This window comes from Cetorhinus maximus, chromosome 13 (genome assembly GCF_964194155.1).
Source record: "Cetorhinus maximus chromosome 13, sCetMax3.hap1.1, whole genome shotgun sequence".
Taxonomy (NCBI): Eukaryota; Metazoa; Chordata; class Chondrichthyes; order Lamniformes; family Cetorhinidae; genus Cetorhinus; species Cetorhinus maximus.
This window is the reverse complement of record NC_135891.1, coordinates 82,742,432-82,768,183: the sequence shown is the minus strand read 5'-3', so window position 1 is coordinate 82,768,183 and position 25,752 is coordinate 82,742,432. Positions and strand designations below refer to the sequence as shown.

General features: G+C 41.2%; 1 protein-coding gene across 3 annotated transcripts in view; it reads right to left on the bottom strand.

Moving 5' to 3' along the window:
• The window catches only part of kdm4b (lysine (K)-specific demethylase 4B), a 579,874-nt gene that overhangs the window by 80,131 nt on the left and 473,991 nt on the right, over positions 1–25,752 (bottom strand). For 2 of the 3 annotated variants that reach the window (XM_078555676.1, XM_078555677.1), the window contains 4 exons: positions 24,908–25,124; positions 17,997–18,073; positions 5,321–5,376; positions 2,355–2,463 (listed from right to left, as the gene is read on the bottom strand). In XM_078555676.1, the coding sequence (XP_078411802.1) occupies positions 2,355–2,463; positions 5,321–5,376; positions 17,997–18,073; positions 24,908–25,124 (459 nt within the window). Of the gene's footprint in view, positions 1–843; positions 867–2,354; positions 2,464–5,320; positions 5,377–17,996; positions 18,074–24,907; positions 25,125–25,752 lie in introns of all 3 variants that reach the window. The other variant, XM_078555678.1, reaches the window with a different exon arrangement.

Here is a 25,752-nt window from a genome sequence, read left to right as displayed (position 1 = left end):
ATTGCTAGATCTGTTCGAAATATATCCCATTTAGCATGCTGGTAGTGCCACGCAACACAATGGAGGGTATCCTCAACGTGAAGGCAGAACTTCATCTCCACAAGGACTGTGCGGAGATCACTCCTGCCAATACTATCATGATATTGCATCTTCGGCAGGTAGGGTGGGAGAGTGGCAGGTGATGGTCAACAGGAGGTTTCCTTGCCCATGTTTGACTTGATGCCCTGAAACTTCATAGGGTCCGGAGTCAATGTTGAAGTCTCCCAGGGCAACTTCCTTCTGACTGTATACCATTGTGCCACTACCTCTGGTGGATCTGTCCTGTCGGCAGGACAGGACATATCAAGGGATGGTGATTGTGGTGTCTGGGACATAGTCATGCTCGATGAATCATACCTTACAGACAATGTCAGGTTGTTACTTTACTAGTCTGTGGGACAGACTAAATTTGGCAAAATCCCCCAGAGGTTAATAAGGAGGACTTTGCAAGGTTGACAGGGCTGGGTTTGCCATTACATTTCCGGTGCCTAGGTCGATGTTGGATGGTCAGTCCGGTTTTATTCCAGTAGTCTGGGGATTGAACCAGGGATTATATTGGTCTTTATTGTTCAGCAAATCACTAGACAAACTCACTGAGTCATGTGTTTCACTGAAATTCATGTTTCATATAATAAACACAATATCAGTCTGAACATTTGAACCACTAAAATCAAAATCTGAACATTTATACCATCATTTACATATGCAAAGAAGATAACTGAAAAAAAGCATTTTTCTTGCAAAATATCCCAAAATGAATTATAACATTGAAGAGATAAAGTTACTGTAAATAAAGTTGCTCACTTTTACTTTTGGAACTGCTTATCCTATGGAAAAAAGAATGAAGGAAACAATGAATGGGTCAACCTACACTGCATTCAAAGCTTTACTAGTTTTCATGCAACACCCAAATTCAAAGGACCATCAGGGAAAATGTACAAGTCAATTCCAGTAAAAATCTACCCAAAATCAAAGTTGCCAGCGGAGTGCTGAGTTGATTATATAACACAAACATATAGCATTGGTTTTCGAGCTTCTCCGTGTGGGCCCTCTTGCAAATAATAATACATTCACAGGGGATACTAGTCTTTTGTTTTTGCTGTAAATATTCACATTTCCAGGTACCTCTTGTAAAAAGTGAAATACCTCTAAGAAACCCGCAAACTGAGACAGATGTCTGTGATCCCCAGGCCTGGGAAGGCTGGAAAATAGTTACACACATCTGGTTTTCTAAGTTTTATCTCACTGGTAGACTGCCCCCAGGGGAGGGGATACACTGAATTAATGCAGCAAGAATACTCCCCAGAAATTGTGACCTTAAATGTATTATCACAAGTGCTATCAGAACCAGATTAGAATCAAAGCCAGAGAAGTAATGGGCCTGGTTATATTGGGCACATGCAGTCTGTCTAAAACAACACAGATTTCTAATTTTTTACGCTATACAAAAGAGGGGTGTTTCCTCTGGTTTAGGGGTCTAGAACAAGGGATCACAATCTCAAGATACGAGGTGGGCCATTTAGGACTGAGATTAGGAGAAACTTCTTCACTCAGAGGGTGGTGAACCTGTGGAATTCTATGCCACAGAGGGCTGTGGAGGCCAAGTCACTTAATATATTTAAGAATGAAATAGATAGATTTCTAGATTCTAAAGGCATCAAGAGGTATGGGGAGAGAGCTGAAGTATGGCACTGAGATAGATGATCAGCCGTGATCATACAGAATGGCGGAGCAGGCTCGAAGGGCCAAATTACCTACTCCTGCTTCTATTTTTCTAAGTTTCTATGAATCAGCTCCTCACTACACTTAAGAAGCAACACATTTTTAAAAATAATTTTTCCTTCCAAAAGCAGAGGCCCAAGTTGCCATTGTTCATGTAGCAGCTATGTGGTTAGGTTATTTAACCATGGACAGAACCACAACTGAGCTGCATTTCATTCTATGGTCATCACTTAGGAGAAAGGTTCACTGCTTTATGGTTCCTGATCATTAGCCATTGCTAAGGGCATCAAGACCAAATGTACTGCCTCGACCAATTGTACTGCCTCCACCGTTGCCCTGAATGGGATCAGCACACAGAGGTGGGGAGAAGAGAGTTGGAAATACTCTTCTTTAACAACAGACAATCATTCACATAAGCAACCAGAAGTGAACAGTTTGACCATAAAGATAATAAGATAAAAGGTCTGAGTACCCTTTGCATTTTTATGATCGGCATGTTCCTTTTATTTCCCTTACCTTAAAATGAACCAGGACGAACAATGACACAATACTATTGACACAACAGAATTGATAATGATCCATATTACACCTACCAACTTCTGCCTCTGCTCTGGGATCCCAGTGACATCAACTGGATTCCGTTCCAAAACGTTCAAAAACTTCACCTCAGGCACAGCTATTGCACAGATCACATGGACCCACCTAAACGGACAGACAAATGCAAGTATCAAATTACAGCGTTGGATTTGAAAACAAATTATCTTGGAATCTTAAATTAATTGAATAATTTATATTGATATTTGTTCTTGACCCACATGTACCAAATCAGCTACTGTTGATTGGAAGTTCCAATGCTGACTTGCCGGTTGCAACACAGAGTGGATGGTGGGGGGCGGGTGTGTGTCAATAAAACTGTCCCTCTAGGCTCTGATGCTTCCTGCACTCAGGAAGGGTATATTGGACATGGAGAGGTGAGCACAGATTCACCAGAATTATGCCAGAGCTAAAAGGGTTCAATTATGAGGGCAGGTTACATAAACAAAGCTTGTATTCCCTTGAATATAGAATGTTAAGGAGTGATCTAACTGAGGTGTTTAACTTGATTAATGGATTTGATAGGGTAGATACTGAGGACTTATTCCTCTGTTGGGGAGTCCAGAACAAGAGCACACCCTTAAAATTAGAGCTTGGCCATTCAGGGGCATTGCCAGGATACATTCCTACAACAACAAAAACAACAACAATTTGCAATTATGTAACATTTTTAACATAAGATGCTATTTGAGATAAACATCTTACACAAAGCGTAGTGGAAAATAAACTGAAATTGAAATTTCAAAACTGAGACTTATATATTTTTTGTTAGGTGAGGGTGTTAAGGATTATGGAACCAAGGTGAATAGAAAGCAGATCAGCCATGTTCTAACTGGATGCCAAAACAGGCTTGAGGAACTAAATAGCATCCTCCTGTTCCTTTATTCCTCTGAACATCAAATAACTATAATTTTATTTACTTTATTTGCTGTGTACAATTAGAGAGACAGAAATGCTATAATATATTACTTCATAAAGGTTGAATAGTAAGGAAAAAGCATCTAATGATCACTAAAGAGCAGTTTGATATCAATTTAAAAGATTAAGTTTACCTATGAGTGTCTGCCTCCCTGTCAGTCAGGCAAGAGACCCTTTCCCCAGGGCTGTCTCCCGCACCCCTCCCCCTCCTCGCTATCATGGTGGCAGATCTTATTTATTCTCAGCCTGGCAACGCAGTGGAGCAGTGAGTGGGTATTTGGGTGTAAAAGAAATCCTGAAAACTGGGGCGTGGGACCAGGTGAGTTGCTCCTGAACAGAGCCAGCACAGGGGTGATGGGCTGAATGGCCTCTTCTGTGGTGTAACCGTTTTATTCTATGATTTAATGAAAATAACCATCTTGCACACAATAGACTTTCAAGGAGTGAAGCTGAACTTTATCACATACCACTGTACAAATTTGTGTGAAGTTCCCTTGTTCTTTTAATGAAGGGGTCAACCCATTTAAAATAAATATTTTCATTAAAATAGCAGGCAACAAATATAGTACAATACGATTTCACCCCATAGATCTCCTGCATTTCTATGCAATGTCAAAAAATGAAATTCAAAGTATTGCACACAGATATTTATATTACATTTTTATGGGAACAATCTACTTTTTTCAATATCAGATTTGGCTGTGTTTGCTGCCAACGCCGTGCATACGCAGTCGAATTTACAACTGCCATCTTCATGGGCGCAATGTGCAGCAGGGCACATGCACGGCTGCCATCTTTATAGGGGGCAATGTGTGACATGAACCCAGCTTATTTATTTTCAAGAACTATGTACCTAGCATCAAAATAAAGTGGCCGTCAGTACTTTGAAAATCATATTTAGTTCTGCAACGTCATTAATTCATTGATCCTTCTTAAATGAAGAGATTTGAGAATGTGACAGAATATGCAGCCATTTTAAGGCAGAATTCTGCGCCTTTGCTAAACCATGAGAATTAGTGAGCTCAGTACAACATTGCAAAAGTTTTCTTTCCTGTCTTGACTGAATCTTTTGGATCACTAATTATTTAGCAACATATGTTCACAGTGCTTATAAATTGCAAGATGTTATAGAAATTATTAAAAAAGTGAGTTGAAGCATTGACGTTCAGTAACGATTCTGGATTATCTCTGTCACTCCTTGTAAAATACTGTAACACTTCCTCCAAATGTTCCGAGTTAACTGCCCACTAAGTGATCCATAGAACCCACAAACTAAGAGTATATTGCAATAACTGAGTTAGAAAGCAAAACGATTTGGTGGTGTGCTGGGTAAACTGATGCATGCATGTCATCGATTTCTGTGCTTGTGCGGACCAGTGCGCATGCACAGATGGGTATCAGCAGCCGCCTTGCACGGCTTTTCATGTTGGCAGGAGACACAGTGTTCACACAAACATCAGAGTAAGGTCGCTGGATGGCGATAAACAGCAGGATCAGAGGCTAATTTTCCTCTCCTTAACCCAGGGGTGGTGAAGAGAGTTGTCTTGGATGAGAGATTAACACAACACAAACTTCAGACTGAGCCAATGACTTCCCTGGTCTGTGTGGCTCAACGATGGGCAGTGTCTTCATGAAAAAGTGTGTTTGACAAACCTTTTGGGCTAATCACAAACACCACAGTTTATGTGAACTGTATCCTAACTCAGTGTTACACCATTCAATGCTAGTATGCAAAAATGACAAGTACTGTCCATCATCAAAAAAATACCTTGTAGTGCAAATATTGTTTAACAAAGGCAATATCCATTTAAATTGTTCTCACTGCAGTAATGGCACAAGATACAGTGATGATGCTGCTTTCCCTGAGCTTAGCAGTTAATGTGACCTAATAGTTAAGGTCTATCCACTACTGAAGGTGCAATGTGCTGTTAGGTCACTATCAAGTGACAAGAAAACAACCTGTTTATCACTGGCTTAACAACATAAGGATCGATATAACTTTTAAGTGCTCTTAGAATTTATCTCTCAAACACAAGTATCTATTTACCTTTTGTCGGTGGTGCCTTTCAGTGCCCCACCTCTTAAATTGCACAAACAGCAATCCTGAAATAAGAAAGAAAATTTAAAAGTTAAGAAATGGCCATTAAAAATTAACTGACAGACTTCAAACTGAATTCACAGGACAGAAACTCAAACAACGAAACAAAATGATTGAAGTTTTCATTTAAAATTAAATAGATTGGTTATTATTCCTTGTGTTTCCAGCATTTGTATTTTGCATAAGGTAGACATATTGGACAAGACAAACCCCTCCATGGCATAAGAGGAGACAATTTAGAGCAAATACCCCTCAACAGCATTTTGGTGACTCCAGGACTCTGCAAGGCATTTACCAGTTAATCATCTGAAGTAATGAAATTACACCCCATTTCCACTCAGTGTTCTCAGGCAGGTTGAATTGGGGTATTTTCTTCTCAAATCACTGGATACAATGAGTGAAAAAAAATCTCTAGCACAGATGCTATCTCTTGGCTCATTGCAGTGTACTGAAATTATGTTCTCCGTTATTTAAAGATAGTATTTAATTTGACAGATAGTGACTCATGGCAAGATAAGATCATCTTTCTCATCTTCAGTATTGACATCTTTTCTCAGCCTAACACTGCAACATAAAATATATCAATGTTCATGGACAGCTCTTCTCAAAAATAGAGAAAAAAAATCGATAAAGCATAATAGTCCAGAACAAGAGGGTAGAATCATAAAAATAGAGCTAGGCTGTTAGGGGAGCATTTTTCATAGTTCATTAATGTCCTTTAGGGAAGGAAATCTGCTGTCCTTTCCCAGTCTGGTTTACTCCAGACCCACATTGCTGTGGGTGACTCTTAATTACCCCCTGAAATGGCCTAGCAAACCATTCAGTTGTATCAAACCACTACATAAAGTCTATAAGAATAAAACCGGATGGGCCATTCAGTATTGACCCAGACATCGGATATGACAAAAGCACATGCTATCCAGTCAACCCCACGAAGTCCTCCAGACTAACACATGGGGATCTATGCCAATATTGGGACAGCTGCCCCAAAGACTAGTCAAGAAACAACCTGACATAGCCATAGTCACAAAATCATACCTGCCCCACTGGCAGGACAGACCCACCAGTAGAGATGGCACAATGTGATATACAGTCGGGAAGGAGTGGCCCTGGGAATCCTGAACAGTGACTCCGGAGCCCATGAGGTCTCAATGCATCAGGTAAAGCATTGGCAAGGAAACCAACTGCTGATTACCATCTCCTGACCTCCCTCAACTGCTCAGTACTCCTCTATATCAAATATTGCTTGGCAGAGTCGCTGAAAGAAGCAAGAGCAGAGTGTACTCTGGATGGGACAACTTCAGTGTGTGTCACCGAGAGTGGCTTCATAGCACCACTACTGACCAAGCTGTGGGACTCCTCCATGACATATCTGCCAGACTGGGTGTACAGCAGGTAATGGGAGAAATAACATGAGGGAAAAACCATTTGTTCTCACCAATCTATTACAGATACATGGCAGTCATGACCAATGTACAGTCATTGTGGAGACCAAGTCCTGACTTCATTCTGAGTATACCCTCCATCATGTTGTGTGGTACTATGACCATGCTGAATGTGACAGATTCAGATCAAAACTATCATCTCCAAACTGAACATCCATGAGGCATGGTGGGCCATCAGCAGCAGCAGGATTGTATTCAACCACAATCTGCAATCATATGGCCCAGCATATCACTCACTCTACCATGAGAATCAAGCCAAGGGTCCAACTCTGGTTCAATGAGTGAAGGAGGGCATGCCAGGGATCAGCACCAGGCAAACCTAAAAATGAGGTGCCAACCTCATGATGCTATATCACAGGACTGGTGGTAGACTCCTCATTGTTTATGTCCAAGCTGTATGTGACTTCAGAGTCTCCTCTAGGTCCTCCCATGACTGAAGAGCTCAGTGCAAGATCGTTATATGGACGTCCACAGAACTTACAGATCATGTTGCTGTTATTGATGCTTGGAGGAGCTTCTGCAGCTGCGCCACCTCTGGCCTTCCTCTGGACATGCTGGATGTTGTGAGTTTGACATAGCTGGTCCTTGAAGGATGCTGAAACAAATTTCAGTGCTCGCCTCCATATGGGCTGGTTGGCCAAGGGAGATGTGGTCTGCAATGTAGAAGTTTGTAAGGCTCTTTAAGGTTTACCTGAATTATTTGTACCGACCATCTTGATGTCCTTTGTACTGAGACAGTTCCCCACTGAAGATCTGATGTAGGAGACATGGCCTGCCCACCTAAGTTGAATTTTCTGGAGGGTGGTCTCCATGCTATTGAGACCAGAATGAAGAAGCTTGTTGTTTGTGATTTTGCCCTGCCATCGAATTCTCATGATGGAACTCGGGTGTCTTTGGTGGAAGTGTTCCAGTGTATAGCAGGCCCAGGATACAGTGCCATACAGCAGGGTGCTAAGAACAATGGCCTGGTAGTTTGATTTTCAACAATTTAATGCCATACTGCTTCCAGACATGATCATGGAGTTGGCTATAGGCAGAACTTGCTTCCTGGATGCGTGAAAAAATATATTCACTAGTAGTGGCATCCCTAAAAGCACACCACCAAGAAATGTGAATTTTTCTATAACATTGAGATGGATGCCATCAACGGTTATGTCTGCTGCTGACTGAAACATAACCTTGGTCTTGGAGACACTGATTTGGAGGCCAAATTTTTTGGCAGCAATTGAGAATTTATTTGTCATAGTCTGGATGTCTTCCTTGTTGTGGGCAGCTAGGCCATAGTCATCGCCATACTGAGGCTCCTTGATTACTGCCTCTGTGATTTTGGTGGAGACACAAGTCTGGAGGGACTCATAGAAACAGAAAATAGGAGCAGGAGTAGGCCATTTGGCCCTTCGAGCCTGCTCCGCCATTCATTATGATCATGGCTGATCATTCAACTCAATAACCTGCTCCCGCTTTCTCCCCGTATCCTTTGATCCCTTTCGCCCCAAGAGCTATATCTAACTCGTTCTTAAAAACATACAATGTTTTGTCCTCAGCTACTTTCTGTGGTAACGAATTCCACAGGCTTATCATTCTCTGGGTGAAGAAATTTCTCCTCATCTCAGTCCTAAATGGTCTACCCTGTATCCCCAGACTGTGACCCCTGGTTCTGGACTCCCCCATCATTGGGAACATCCTTCCTGCATCTGCTCTGTCTTGTCCTGTTAAAATTTTATAGGTTTCTATGAGATCCCCCCATATTCTTCTGAACTCCAGTGAATATAATCCTAACTAACTCAATCTCTCCTCATATGTCAGTCCCGTCATCCCAGGAATCAGTCTGGTAAACCTTCACTGCACTCCCTCTATAGCAAGAACATCCTTCCTCAGATAAGGAGACCAAAATTGCACACAATATTCCAGGTGTGATCTCATCAAGGCCCTACATAATTGCAGCAAGACATCCTTGCTCCTGTAATCGAAACCTCTTGCTGTGAAGGAGAACATACCATTTGCCTTCTTTGCCACCTGCTGCACCTGCATGCTTACCTTCAGCGACTGGTGTATGGGGACACACAGGTCTCTCGTTGCACATTCCCCTCTCTCAATTTATAGTCATTCAGATAATAATCTGCCTTCCTGTTTTTGCTACCACATTTATCCACATTATACTGCATCTGCCATGCATTTCCCCACTCACTCAGCTTGTCCAAATCACACTGAAGCATCTCTGCATCCTCCTCACAGCTCAAGAGCTTCCCTGAATGAAACCCAATGTCAATGCTGCAGGCATCTCTCTGGTGACTTCCTTAAGCATTGCAGCAAAGATTTTGGGGAGCCATGACACATCTTTGCTTTATGCCACTGGTTATTTCAAAGGTATTGGGCACCACAGGCACAAACATGCCCAACCATGCCATCATACTGCAGGTGCAGGATTTTGACAAACTTGTTCAGACATCCTAGCTTGTAGAGCAAGGGCCATCAACCAGGTTGACTCTTGCTGTCACAAGCTTTAGTTAGGGCTCTGAACAGCATGTGTAACAGCAAACACTACATTGGCTCCCCCATGGTGAGCCCTAAAACACATGGATTCCAGGAAAAAATCATCTATGAGGCAGTCTTGTAGATGGTTTAACAGAATGCCAACAGTGGATATAAAGTGCACTAGGCAGAGATAAGCGATCCCACAACCAACAGGTCATACTAAAGCTCTGTAGTCCTGCCAAATCCAGCTGTTAATGGTGGTGGAAAATTAAACAAGAAACAGGAGAAGGCTCTATAAATATCCTTATCATCAATGACAGTGAATGCCAGTAGGTCAGTTCAAAGGATCAAGCTAAAGCATTTGCAACCATCTTTAGTTCCCTAGCATTCAGATGCCAATCTTCAGCCAATTCAATTCATCCCACGTGCTATCGAGAAATGGCTAAGCGCAATGGACATAGTAAAGGCTTTGGGCCCACCAGCAACTCAGCTGTAATGCTGAAGACTTGAGTTCCAGAACTGGCCATGCCCCTAGCCAAGTTGTTCCAATACAGTTACAACACTGGCATCAACTGGCAATGTGGAAAATTGCCCAGGTATGCTCTGTCCACAAAAAGGAGGACAAATTTAATCCAGCCAGTTACTGTCCCAGACTACTTTCAATCATCAGCAATGTGATGGAAGGTGTCATTGACAGTGCTTTGAAGTGGCATTTACTCTTATGTACAGGGATGGGAGATAACTGAAACCCTTGCCTTCTTTTCCTTACTGTCTGTAATCAGTGTGTTTTTGTAAAGGAAAGTGGGCATGTTTCTCAATCACTGTGTGTAGTCAATTATTAAATCATCAGCAACAACCTTTTGTGGGTTTAAATAAAGAGGATTATTTATTCATGCATCCACCTGAAAGTCTAAATGCTATGTCACGCACTCACACATGAGAAAGATACAGTTCAAGAGGATAGTGCACTTCAACCAGTTGTAAACGGAAGAATAGTTCATAGTTCACATGTTTGGCTCGTCGTAGAAAAAACAGTCGTTGTGGGCCTGTTGAAGAAGGCGGTTCACTCTGTAAAGGTAATCCAGGTGGTTTCAATAGCTGGTCATATATCAATGCTGTTGCAGGACTCCCTCGAAGAGATAGCTTTTTCAGCAGATCACAAATTTTGTTACTTGTGGCTTCCTTACCAGGGAGTAGAGTTCTTTTTCAGGTGGACTTTTTGCTGGTAGACTTTGCAGATGTAGCAGTCTCCAGGGTTTAAAAAGGCATAGGTGTTACAGCCTTGGTCTGCAGCTGGCATTCTGCATTAGGAGTTCTTTTAGACTGACAAGTTTCTCTCTGGCTCTTGGGATAATAAACTCGTTACCTGAAGACAGTTTTAGTCACACGATTAACCGCTACTGTCCATCCAGAATGGTTTGGAAGCCCAAAGCCATTGCTAAAAAAAATGGAGATAAATGATGGCCATTCACACCTATTTGTGGTTAACTGGTCCCTACAGCTCTCTTTTGTTAAATTTCAAACTTGGAGACATGAAGTCTGAAAGTCCATTGACTGTGTGTTTTGGGCAAACCACAAACAATAGCAGCTGTAAATTCCACAGATGAGTTTTGTCTGCATATGTCAATATAAGAGGGAAGATCCCCACTCATGGCTATTCAATTATGAACTTTGCAGACGCTTGAGGCAGAAATTGCAAATGTAACCTAACCTTCAGCAGCCATTTTAACAGTCTGGCTAATGTCTGCTTTTTAAATAAATGGCAGTTCCAGAAAATTAAGTACTGAATGCAGTCCTTGGGCATGTCAGTTAACAATAATCTGCTCATCAATGATTAGTTTGGGTTCTGCCAGGACCACTCAACTCCATGTGTTGGCCCAACATGGACTAAATAGCTGAGTTCCGAAGGTGAAGTGAGAATGACTACCCTTGATATAACCATGTGACCATGTGGCATCAAGGAGTCCTATCAAAACTGAAGTCAATGGGAATCAGGAGAAAATCTCTCCATTTGGTGGGATCATACCCAGCATAAAAGGAAGATGGCTGCTATTGTTGGAGGCCAATCATCTCAGCCCCAGGACAGCACAGCAGGAGTTTCTCAGGGTAGTGACCTCAGCCCAACCATCTTTATTTGCTTCATCAATGGCCTTCCCTCCATCATAAGTCGGGATAGTCGATGATGATTACTTAGTTTCCAGTCCCATTCTTAACTCCTCAGATAATGAAGCTGTCCATGCCCACATGCAGCACGTCCTGCACAGCACTCTGACTTAAGCTGACAAGTGGCAAGTAACATTCGTGCCACTCAAAAGCCAGGCAATGACCATTTCCAACAAGAGAGAATCTAACCACCTTCCCTTTGTCATTCAGCGGTATTATTATTGTTGAATCCCCAACCAGCATCATTCTGGAAGTTACTATAGCTGAACCAGCTACATACATACTGTGGTTACAAGATCAGGCCCAGAGACTGGGAATTCTTCAGTAACTCACCTCCTGACTCCCCAAAGCCTGTCCACCATCTACAAGGCACAAGTAGGGAGTGTGATGAAATGCTCCCCACTTACCTAAATGGGTGCAGCTCCAGCAAAAAGAAGCTTGACACTATCCAGGATAAAGCAGTCCGCTAAATTAGCACACATTCACCACCTTAAACATGCACTCCCTCTACCAGCGGTGCACAGCAGCAGCAATGCGCATCACCTACAACACAAACTGCAGGGACTCACCAAGCTGACAGCACTTTCCAACTCTGTGACCTCTTATCATCGTGTAGAGCAAGGGTAGCAAGCAGCTAGCACTTGGTCTACTCAAATTTATTCCTCAATCAACATCACTAAAAAATTATCTGGTCATTATCACATTGCTGTTTGTGGGAACTTGATGTGTGCAAACTGGCAATTACATCTTCCTATATTACAACATTGAATACACTTCAAAAAGTACTTTATTGACTGTGAAATGTTTTGGGTCTTCCTGAAGTTATGCTAGGCACTATGCAAATACAAGTCCTTCTTTCTTTTTGCCACTCTAGTTCAGTCTTGCAAAATACTCCCAACCTACCCAAGATTAATTTAAAATAATTTCTTCTTGAGTGATTGGGGAAACTGTCAACTTGGAACCTTGGAAAGCACCCAATCTGCCAAGTAGTTTGCAAACATCAAAAACCAAAATCCATCAACTACTCTCAGAGACAAAAGGTTAAGAGAATTCTTAATAAAATGTACCTTTTTGAAACTAAACTTTATTTTAAATTTTTCATCAATGATGGAGAAAGAATAGAATGCAGGGAGCTCTCTGGAATAGGGAAAATTCTTTTTGTACATTATCAAATCCATCAGGTCATTGTCTATGATTTATTATTTATGGAAATGAGTAATACAATTTTGAGGCTTTGAGATTATATTGGTAGAACCACCGTTGCAGAAAGTCTGGTGATAACTTACAATATGAATGAAAACAATTCTGTAACTTGTGGAAGAGTTTGAATCCCATCTGGAAAGAAGGGACAAGGTCTCTATCTCAAATTCTGATACGATAAAAGGTCACAAGTATAAGTGGTTTACAAATTCTAATTAACTTTATATTGAGACACCAGATAAAAGATAGCCATTGCTCAGCATTAATCAAGTACTCAAGTTAACCAAAAGGATGGATGGAGTAGGAAACTGAAGTGGCACCATAGTGCATTGGGAAGTGATGTAATTCAGAGGATGTGTTTGAGGCGACGTACAGAGGGGCTCTTCGCTACAACTAACCCCTGAAACACTCAACCTGAAGAAAGCTTCAGCTTCATAATCACTCCAAATAAAAATGCTTCATGGACTCCTCTAAAGCCCAAATTTAAAAAAGAGGGGCTGTTTTAGATAAATCTGCCTTAATGTTAAAAAATTGATGAGAACAAATTCAAAGTTGAAGGTTAAAACATGGCTAACGAACATTATAAAAATAAAATCAAGGACAAGAAAAGGCTATTCTGCATTTGAAAGCTCATTTGTTTTTAGCAACACCTACATTTGGAATCTTCTCATTCCTGCCTCTATCCAACCCGTTCAGCAAATCATTCCAAAAGTTTTTCCGGTCTTAGAATAAGCAAGGTCTTGTTGGTTTTAAATTTACTTTTTCCTATTTTGATCTTGCAATCCTTGCTTAATCTGAAGTAGTTGGATTGACCTAATTATATACTATTGAACATCTAATAATGAATCCTCCCTTTAACCACCAAGGCAGATGGTGGAATTTGAATTCAATTAAAAAGAAAATCTGGAATTAAAAGTCTGATGATGACCATGAAACCATTGTCGATTGTTGTAAAACGCCATTTGGTTTTAGGAAAGGAAATCTGCCATCCTCACCTGGTCTGACCAACATGTGACTTCAGATCCGTAGTAATGTGGTTGACTCTTAAAACGCCTTCTGAGATGGCCTAGCAAGTTGTGTCAAACCACTAAAAAGTTAATAAAAAGGAATGAAACCAGACAGGCCATCCGATATCGACCGAGGCACCGGAAATGACAATGGCGCACCCAATCCTGCTGACCCTGCAAAATCTTCCTTACTAACATCTGAGAGCTTGTGCCAAAATTGGGAGAGCTGTCTCACAGACTAGTCAAGCAACAGCCTGACATAGTCATGCTCACAGAATCATACCTTACATATCATGTCCCAGACGCCACTATCACCATCCCTGGGTGTGTCCTGTCCAACCGGCAGGACAGGCTTAGCAGAGGTGGCGGCACAGTGGAATATAGTCAGGAGGGAGTTGCCCTGGGAGTCCTCAATATTGTCTCTGGCCCCCATGAAGTCTCATAGCAACAGGTCAAACATGGGCAAGGAAACCTCCTGCTGATTACCACGTACCACCCAGCTGATAAATCAGTGCTCCGTCATGTTGAACGCCACTTGGAGGAAGGAGTGAGGGTGGCAACGGTGCAGAATGTACTCTGGGTGGGGGACTTCAAAGTCCATCACCAAGAGTGGCTTGGTAGCACCACTACTGACCAAGCTGGCCAAGCCCTAAAGGACATAGCTGCTACTAGACTAGATCTGCAGCAGGCAGTGAGGGAACCAACAAGAGGGAAAAACATACTAGACCTCATCCTCACCACCTGCCTGCCCCAGTTGCATCTGTCCATGACAGTATCAGTAGGAGTGACTGCTGCACAATCCTTGTGAAGACGAAGTTCCATCTTCACATTGAGGATACCTTTCATTGTGTTATGTGGTACTACCACCATGCTAAATAGGATGGGTTTCGAACAGGCCTAGCAACTCAAGATTGGGCATCCATAAGGAGGCTGTGGGCCATCTGCAGCAGCAGAAATGCACTCGACCACAACCTGACCTCATGTCCCAGCATATTCCCCATTCTACCATTACCACCAATCCAGGGGATCAACCCTGGTTCAATGAGAAGTACAGGGGGACATGCCAGTATAGCTACAACACTGGCATCTACTCAGCAAGGTGGAAAATTGCCCCAGTATGTCCTGTACACAAAACGCAGGATAAATCCAACCTGGTCAATTACCACCTCATCAGTCTACTCTCCATCATCAGTGAAGTAATGGGAGGAATCATCAAAAGTGCTATCAAGCAGCACGTGCTTAACAATAACCTGCTCACTGATGCTTAGTTTGGGTTCTGCCAGGACACTCATTTTCTGACCTCATTACAGCCATAGTTCAAACATGGACAAAAGAGCTGAACTCCAGAGGTGAGGTAAGAGTGACTGCCCTTGGCATCAAGGCAACATTTGACCGAGTTGGCATCACATTAGCCCTAGCAAAACTGGAGTCAATGGAAATCAGGAGGGGAAACTTTCTGCTGGTTGGAGTCATACCTAGCACAAAGGAAGATGATTGTGGTTGTTGGAGGTTAATCATCTCAGTTCTAGGACATCACTGCAGGAGTTCCTCAGGGTAGTGTCCTCAGCCCACCCAGTTTCAGCTGCTTCACAAATGACCTTCCTTCCAACATCAGATCTGAAGTAGGGATGTTTGCTGATGATTGCACAATGTTCAGCGCCATTCGCAACTCCTTAGATACTGAAGCAGTCCATGTCCAAATACAGCAAGGCCTGGACAATATCCAGGCTTGGGCTGACAAGTGGCAAGTAACATTCATGCCACAGAAGTGCCAGTCAATAACCATCTCCAGCAAAAGAGAATCTAACTATCGCCTCTTGACATTCAATGGCATCACCATCGCTGAATCCCTCACTATCAACATCCTGGGGTTTACCATTGACCAGAAATTGAACTGGACTAGCCATATAAATATTGTGGCTACGCCCCTTTGTCCTTTTGTCCATGACATCTCTGGCAATCTCTCCTTTGCCTCCACCTACCACTGGCCTTCTATCCAGCTTCACCTTCTCCATCCCCCTTAAACAGTATAAATTTCATTACATTTTTACTTCTCTCTAGCGCCAAAGAGTCATAAGGACTCAAAACATTAACTGTTTTTTTTCTCTCCACAGATGCTGTTAGGCCTGCTGGGTTTTTCCAGCATTTTCTGGTTATGTTATTGGGCTAGTACTGGACTAGTAATCCAGATGCCTGGACTAACAGTAAAAAGACAAGTTCAAATTCCACCACAGGGCAACTGAAGAATTTAAATTTAGTTAATTTCTTAAATTAAGAATAAAGAGCTAGTATATCAGTAATAGCAATCATGAATCTTCCAGATTGTCATAAATACCCATCTGGTTCACTAAAGCCCTTTAGGGAAAGAAATCTGCCATCCTTACCTGGTTTGGTTTATATTTGATTCCAGACCCACAGCAATTGTAGTTGACTCTGAACTACTGTATGGAATGGCCTAGCAAGCCACTCAGTTGTAGGGCATTTATGAATGGGCAATTAGCAATGCTCACATCCCTTGAATAAATCAGTTGGTTTGCCAGTGAAAGCTGATCAAGATATAAAGTGCTACGATCAATAGCAGACTTCACTGAACTTACTTGGATACTTCAGAAATAAATCATGACCAGTTTTACCCAAGTCTGACTCAAAGATCTCTTCTTCTGCTAACCAGGCTTGTGATATGGGAATCAGAGCTGATGAGCCAATATCTGGCTCAAGCTGAAAGGTACATGGCCTCCAGAAGTAAAGCATTTGACAGATGAATTGGTCCCGAGCCCCTCTTCACAGCTGAGGCTGCTTAAACCTGATCTCCCAGACACTGCTCTCAATTTCTGAGAACCAGCTGCATGGACAAAAACAGATCCTTTCTCATTAATAGTGTGAAATAACCCAGCAGCCAGCATCAAGACATCAAATTCTTACCACAGTGACTGTAATGAAAAGGGAGGCTGGTTGCCGACAGGAACAAATAGCAACATGGCAGCCAAATACTAACTCTAATAGGCTCCATAGATCACTTCTAAGTCTGTATCAGGATAAACAGACAGTGGACACTGTGAAGGTCATGCATTGCCATTTCAATCTAATTCACTATAATTGGTCTGAGGTTATCAAGTCATTTTATACAGATTCCGGAAAAAGGGAATACTGGGTGCAATGCAAAAACAGTGCTTCTGCACAATTTTAACCATTTTCTCTTAACCGGGATGCTGGACGTTTCTATTGAATCAGACAGAAAAACTCCAACTTTTCAAACATTGACAAACATCCTGCACGTGTGAAAAATACATTTGCTTTTACTAGATAGAACTGACTTAAATTCAATAAGTTCTTGTTTTTCAACAAATACATCGGCTGGGTGAGATAGAAATACCGGTGGCTGGTAGGAAAGCTTGAACTTTTATAACGCACTCACTTTTCTCCCCCTTCACGACAAATCCTTCTACCTTGCAGAAAAGTTTGAATATTCCACTAGCAATCAAATTGTCGATACAAGCTCATGTCTTGACCACAACTGGCCTTTTCATCATTTCTGCATCGTCAGGTCCCAAAAGTGTTCAGGAAGCTTTGTGAAATGCATTTGTATTTGCTGTCCATCTTACCTCAGGGGAGATATTTTCCATACTAAAAGTAAAAAAAGTCGCAGCATTTTATGAAATACACTATCTGTGTCAGGTATCAGTTAGGGGCAAGATCACAAATTACTGTTTTGAACGGGGTTACTGAGTCAAAAATAAGTTTTTAAAAGGCAGGCAATTTCTGGAGTAGTTGGCTGCAAATGATCCACTGCTGGCAAAATCCATCAAGTACACACTTCAACATTTAACAACCTCCCCATCTACCTTGAAGTGCCACGATATATTTTGGTTAGCCTTTCATTAAACACCAAGCAACTGTTTTGCTTAACTGAGAGTCTACACCTTTGGTTCTAGTGGTCTATCTATTCATGGAAGCAATCATAGGATATTCAGAGGTATACTTTCCAAAAGTGATTCCAGCATAGCCCTGAGGTCAAATAATTCTGCATCAATTGGGGAGCAGGTCTCAGACTTTCTGATCACTGTGGCTTATGATATTTAGGTATGACATTGGAGGAGTTAGACAAGTCTTCAACCAATAGGCTTTGCAGGTGAGGGGCCATCACCTTTTCACCTATAAAAAGTGCACAGAAAATCACAATACTTTCACACCCCAACAAATTTAGTGTTCATTTTACTTTCTTCCTCCACCACCCTCCAAAGGCAGTGTCAGGATAACCTGTTGACCACAGCAATTCAGATGCTAGATCTCTGTCTATTCGAAACAGTTGTACAATACGTGGTGTGAAATACTTACCGCTGTCCAAGCATTGGCTGTACATCGTGAGCAGGTCCAGCCATCTTTGACTAAATCTGGTCGAATACCGTAGCAACCTGTCAACAGCAAGAGCTGGTTAGAAATGTTGATTTGACAAATGTGTTTACTTATCCCCAAATCAATGCCTTAATCATAGCAGCTCCTGAGTGTTATTATTTAATCCTCAGCTCCCTCAGCACGCTGTGCTTAATATTAGCCTTCAATGCACAGCAAGGCTCAAAAGATTCTCTGTATAACTCTAAGACCAGTAGTTTCAAACCCACAGAGAACGTCACAAAAAGTGCTTGAACACTCAATGATGAAGCTTCCATTTGGTCTTTTACCACTTAAAAATCTATAAGAATATCATAATATAGTTTGAATACCAGTATTTTATCTCATCCCAAGGTACAAGCACAAAGCCAAATGCCTAACCTAGGAAATCTTGCAGCACTATTGAGTACATGAAACATTAATATAAATCTTTAAGAGGCTACAGTCTTCTAAACTGCTAGTTAGACTGTGGTAAATGGCTAGGATAAAACGAACCATAATAAAGTTGTCCCTTTTATAGTCTGTTTCCTGGACAACCACCTATTTCAGGCCAATATATCCTTCTCTAGAGCAAAAAAGAAATTTTTAAAATTGAATTGCCCTGATGACAAGGATGCAGCGTGCCAATTCTGATTTTTAAAAAATGTATTATTTTACTAGGTGTGGGCGTCGCTGGGTCGGCCAGCATTTATTATACATCCTTGATTGCCCTTGAGGTGGTGATGGGCCACTGCAGTCCATGTGGTGTAGGTACAGCCACAATGCTGTTAGGAAGGTAGTTATTTTGTAGTGGTTTGATACAACTAAATGGCTTGCTAGGCCATTTCAGAGTGCATTTAAAAATCAACCACATTGCTATGGGTCTGGAGTCACATGTGGGCCAGACCAAACAAGCATGGCAGATTTCGTTCCCTAAAGAACATTAATGAACCGGGTGTATTTTTACGACAATCGACAATGGTTTCATGGTCATCATTACTGGGGCTAGCTTCTAATTCCAGATTTAGTAATTAAACTTAAATTCCACCAGCTGCCATGGTGGCATTTGAACACGTCTCCAGAGCATTAGCGGGCCTCTGGATTATTAGTCCGGTGATATTACCAATGAGGCACCACCTCCCCGAATAACCAAATCCCTGCCCTGATAGCCTCCAGAACTTGAAACTCCGTGACTAGGTTTAGCAGATATTAGATGGGAGTACATATGGTCATGGTACAATGAATCTGGGTTGGCAATCAAACAGTAGGCACAATCAGTTTACTGCAAAGTGGCTCTGATAATGCTTTCTTTAATACATGTCTGATCTTCCTTATCAAATGAGGAAGCAGGGAAGTCTCAGGCAAAAGTGAGATCGAATATGTTTTTGGGGAGGATGTAAAGAGGAAGAGAATTCCATCAACTTCACATAACTGCACTATGGAGGGATTTTAAAGCTGCCTTACAATCATAAATTCAGGATCAGACTTGCACCATTTTCAACCTGTCCGCATGCTCTTCCATTTATCAGAGTATTAAAGACTTTTCGCTCTGACTAACGAAAATGGACATACAGACTGATGGAACTAGAGTTAAAAATGAGTGGCAACAACAATCACAACATCCTCTCCTACACGTCAGATATTATATTCATTGGGTTGAAGTTGCCACTTGTGTGATTTTCCGAGAAAAATGTTATCACTGAAAATTACATTTGGAATGCAGCTTCTAAACAGTTAATCTCAATCTGATTGCCAAACAAAACACACCCATCAATACAAAAGAAAAATCCCAAAAGCAACAAATAAAGAGAGAAAATGGATAATCAACAATTGTCTAATGGACCTCACATGAACTAGCAAACTGTGGGGTTTTAGTCAGCTGCTGCTACGAGGGTCAGTGCAAACGTGGGTATGAATTTATATCCAGCGTTTCTATTCCAGAAATTTAATTTATATATGACATTTTGTTAGAATGAGTTGAAACAGATAAGTTCAGCTCTGCCTTTCTCAGTCAGACACTATAAAATGTTGTACTTCTGCATCTAAAATCAATGTGTCTAGATCATTTATTTAGAGATTTGGCTGTTAATATAGCTTCTATTTGGTATTTTCATCATCACATTGGACCAGCAAACAAGTTGCACTGCATGAGTGTCAGTTTCGCTCAATGTCAGCACTCTTCCCCGGGGTAGAAGATTGGGGATTCAAATAGACTGGAGCAAATAATCTAGGTGGACACACCAGTGCAGAACTGAGGGGGTTATTTTGATTCATTCATGGGGTTAGGATGTTGCTGACGAGGCCAGCATTTATTGCCCATCCTTAACTGTCTTGAGAAAGTGCTGGTTAGCTGCCTTCTTAATACAACTGAATGGCTGACTAGGCCATTTCAGAGGTTGATTAAGGGTCAACCATATTGCTTTGAATCTGGAGTCACATATAGGTCAGACCGGGGAAGGAAGGCAGATTTCCCTCCCTAAAGGTCATTAGTGAACCAGATGGGTTTTTATAATAATCTAGTATTTATTATGGTCACTATTATTGATATGAGATTTTTATTCCCAATTGGTTTAATTAACGATCATGGTAGGATTTGAACTCAAGTTCCCATATCATTAGTCTGAGCCTCTTGATCATCAGTCTAGTAACAAAGACATGAAGCTATAGTATCTCAGGAGTGCTGCACTGTAACAAGTCCTGTTCTTGGCTGCAGCATTAAACTTGTATGCTTGTTCAGGTGGGTGTAAAAGATTGCATGCCACTTTGCTGAAGAGGAGAAGCAACTGTGCTGACCAACTTCACAACATCAATCCATCTCAACACCACCAAAACAAAATATTAGGTCATTTATCTAATTTTCTGTTTATAATAGCAGCAACAAACTTTCCCTCTAAGCTGCGCGAGTGCAGAGTGGCAGAAAAATCGGGTACGTGCCACTCAAGGAACAAACATGTTGCACACAAGCAATGTTCCCTTTAAGATGCTCGGTTGCACGTCAATCTTAAAGGGACCGTGCACTGAAAAAAGCAAACCAGGTACAGCTAACAGAAGTTAGGGCGAACATTGGTACCAACTGTACTTTAAAAGTTGTCATTAGCTGTGAAGCATTTTGGGATTGCTCAAGTATGCAAAAGGTAATCTATAAATTCAACTTCCTTTTCTTTGTTACCCATAACTAGTCAATAAGTTTGAGATTTTTTCAAAATTGTAGATAAAAGAAAGTGTACTTCCAAAATGAGTTCAGATGGTTAATTTGAAATGTTAATCTGATTTTTCAATCTCAGATGCCAAATGAGCTGTGAATTTCCAGAATCTTCTGTTTCAGTCTGGATTTTCAGCCTTCACAGTTTTACATCTCATACTTAAAGGGTTGTTTTAGTATTATGTAATTTTGGTTAAAAGGTACACTTGTATCAAATTATGTACCTTTGCATTCAAGCGAAATGAAATAGCTGTAAAGTTACTGGAATAACCAAAGCGTTAGTGTACATTTAAAGATTCAATGTAACACCAGTGGCTGTAATTCCTGCATTCTAAACTAAAAAAAAATCACAAGAGCTGCTGGAAAAGACAGAATAATGTAAATAACAAAATACAGCCAAAGGTGACAATTTAGAGATACCCAGGGTTCGGTCGTGAAGCCACTTGGTTACTAGGAACAAGCTTTTCTTTAATAAAGTGACAACAGTACTGACTGGGTAGTCCATATGACAGCCTTTCACAGATATTCATGAAGACTGTAGCCCAGATTGGCTCCTGCATTTAACATAATAACGTGTCCCCTTCAACCTGTTACAAGTATGGAACGCTTAAGCCTCTAATGCAACATGACCCGAACTGGTTGTGGCAGGCCGCGTATAACTAACTACAGTACAGTGACCAGCTACAAAACAGAGAATTGCACTAAACTGGTGATTACAGTAAACAGCATGTAGAGTATCGCAGACAACCCTAGAAGCGGTGCTTAAGTCATGGTCATTTTAGTAACTTCACTTGAACTCCACGATATCTGACAGCAGAGAGATTTTTACAGATTCTACCATATTCAACCTAGATATGGTCGCAGGCAGTGCTACATGGAATAGTATGGACTGAGCGCTGGTGGAATGAATGAAGGTCAGTGCTGAGTACTAATAGAAAGAATCCAGCACCAAAGGCGCTAAGACTGGTTCCCCTAATCAGTTTTCTGGCCTTCAGACATCCCTTGAGGAATATGTTGTTTGATAGTTCTGGTATTCATTGAAAAATTAAGCAGCAAGCAAGCCTACAAACTTGCAATCCACATAAATCATGACCTCAATCACTTGGTAGAGGGACTGGCTCAAAAGGTATGACATGAATGTGCTTTATTTTCAAACCAATTCAATATATATCATATCCTCTATCGTTTCTACAAAACATTTTATATACAAAACCTTCCCTTTCCAAGCTGGCAGGCACACACACACACACAAACAGACTTCTGCTAATCCTGTTGTGTATGTTGCAGATAAGGTGTATAACCAGGGCTAGCAGCAATTTTATGGCATGAGGTTAACAATTCACTGTTTTGGAAAACTGTAGGGGGAAGCTAAAACTCACCCAACGGTCACCCATTTCAGACTGGAGGTAATCACTACAATTAGTAAAGAAGGTATATGGGTGAATATTAAACCTTTAAGCTTCCAAATAAGTAACTTCTAATAGTTCATAAAAAAAAAGAGCTGCATTACACATTGTATAAACATAGTCCATGCATGGAGTAATGAAAAATGAGAAATACTAACCAAAACTCTAGCTGAAGAGAGGCAGCAAGCCTACTTCAGAGTCAATATGTTGAAAAAAGAGAGGCATTTGTGTAGCCAGAAGTACAGTCTTGCAAAAAGAATAATTAATGAGGTCAAGTCACAAGACATATAGAAGAGGCTACTGAAACACACATCCATGGTGTCAGCTCAGCAACCCTCGAATATAATAATATTCCCAATAAGCAATAGCCCAACAACCCGGGTGACTGTTTAAGGGGAAGCTGGAGAAGGAAATTAGTGTTCCCTAAAGCAGGGGTTCTCAGCCCTTTTTGCACCTGCGCACGCCCCCCAACCAGCTGAACATTGGTAATACAACAGAAGTATTTTTCCTAAAATAATCCACATTATTTTGCTTGCTTGTATGTAGGATCTTATAAACACAATAATCTCTCTCCTAGAAAGATTACATATGGGAACTTTACAGAGAAATCAAAAAAAAAGCAACATCTGCACTGTAGAAGATGATTAAGGTGATGAAACTAAGGGACCTGTGAATCTCATGCATTTGGAGTTAGTTACTCGTGTTGGTTTAAACATGCGTTTTACTGTGGATGCCACTGATCATTACACACTGCTTCAAGTATTGAGAAGGGCTGCAATCTGCCTCACTCCTTGCTGTAATCCTGACACTCACTAATGCCCAGAATCTTTTCTAACTGCTTGTCCCCTGCCACCAGCATGGCCCAATTATCGGCAAATCAAAGTCCTGGATACCAAGCACTGAGGAGCTGGGGTGGGCAGGGGGCGTCCTCCTGTCCCAATCTTAAACGTAGCACTGATCCGTTTCACTCAAGCCCTGATGAGGCCTGCATCACTTCTTCTTCTAGGACTGCTATTCAGCTCTGCTAACGTGCCGTGAAAACAGAGAAATATCAGTGTTGCATTTACTTTTGTTACCTCTAGAATTGACTATTCTAACACATTCCTGCTAGCCTCCCATATTCTACCCCCTGTAAATTTGAGGTCATCCAAAACACTGCTGTACATGCCCTTACTCACACCATGTATCATTCACCTATCACTCCTATGATGCCTGATCTACATTGGCTCCTAGCCAAGTAATGCCTTGGTTTTAAAAGTATCATTCCTGGTTTTAAAATCCCTTCATGGTTTGGCCCCTCCCTAATTCTGTAATCTCCTTCAGCATCATAACCCTCCAAGGTATCTGCACTCATCGAATTCTAGCCTCCTGAGCATCCTTGATTTTAATTGCTCCACCACTGGTTGGATGTGCCTTGAGCTGCTCAGTCTTTAAGCTCTAAAACTACCTCCCTAAACCTCTCTGACTCTCTACTTCTCTTTCCTCCTTTAAGACGTTCCTTAAAACCTACCTCTTTAACCAAGCTTTTGGCTGTCTGCCCTAATATCAGCTTATGTGGCTCAGTGTTTAATTTTTCTTCATAATACTCCTGTGAAGTGCTATATGAAGATAAGTTGCTGCTGTTTAAAATTATTTAAACAATTGATAATGTAGATAGACAGAAACCATTTCCCATGGTGGGGGAGTTTGGCGCAAGATGATCTTGCCTTAAAATTAGAGCTAGGCCATTTAAGGGTAGCGTCAGGAAGTATATACAGGGTAGTGGAATATGGACTCTCTCCTCCAAAAGGCTGATGTTAGAATTAAAAATTTCAAGATTGAGATTGATTTTTATTAGGAATTAGTGAATTAAGGAAAATGGAGCTCAGGCAGATAAATGGAGCCAAGATACAACCATAATCTAATTGAATGGTAGAGGCTGAAAGGACTGAATACTCCAATTCCCATGACCCAATCCTTGGTATCATCCTGGAAAATATCCTCTGCACCCTCTCCAGCACTTAAGTTGTAGGAGGTGGTGTTGGAGAGAAGTCCATGACAGATGAAGTTAGTTTCAATGGCCTTTTATCACTCTGCTTTTCATATGTCCTTAATGTATTCAAATTTTCAATTCAGCATTTTAATATTCAGGCAGAATATTTGCTTCAAAAACATCTTGTTAGTACCATGCCCTTTGTGACACAGATTAACACAAATTGCAGAATTTTCAAGACAGGAGTGATGGCCCATGCATTTTGAAGAAATACTTTCTTGAGCTGTGAGCTACTTACTAGCATGGACCTGAAGACAGCATTTTGCACAGGAAATGAGCAAGCTGGTCCCATCATCACCAATGTATGAGTTTGTAGGTAAAGGCTCCGTGTTTTCTCCACCTGACGTGAAACACATTTCTGGGATGATTGGCTTTGTCTTTTGCCCAACCTTGGCAGCCATTATCCAGGAACTTCCTTCAGCTGTGAAAACGTCCTGAACAGTATCTCTTTCAGGCTTTAAAAAGAAGAATGAACTTATTAAAATAAAACAAAAGTATTCAATTTACAATATAATCATTTTGCAATTATAATCCTCAGCAGCTGACTTGCAACTACATTTAAGATTTTTCTACAGGAGTGGAAAGCATTCAGTGAGTGATCTCAAAGGCCAGTAGAGCAGAACAAATTGTCCACATCCTGTGCTGTTGCTCTCAGAGGTGTCCGTCAAACTGACAGGCAGGAATAGGTAAGCGACAACTGCCCAGGGATATAATAAAATGCATGGAACACAATTCATCTACAAACTGTATCCGACCTATTCAACCCTCGGGTTATAAAAATGAACACTTCACCAAAAATCTTGCAGGCAACATATTGTCAGTCATTTTTCATCTCTTATCTTCTTTCCTCTGCCCAGCACTATTTTTATTATTATAGTTCTTCATAGGAGCTACTTATTTGTAATTTACCCCATTCTTTTTTTAAAGAGTACAGAAACATTATCACTTAATATCACACATTTTTTTCTAAAATATCCAGGGCCTCAGAGCTCATAATCTAGGTTGATATTCCAGCACAGTACTAAAATAGTACTGCATGGTGGTGGTACTGTCTGACAGGTGAGAAGTTAAATCAAGGTTCCT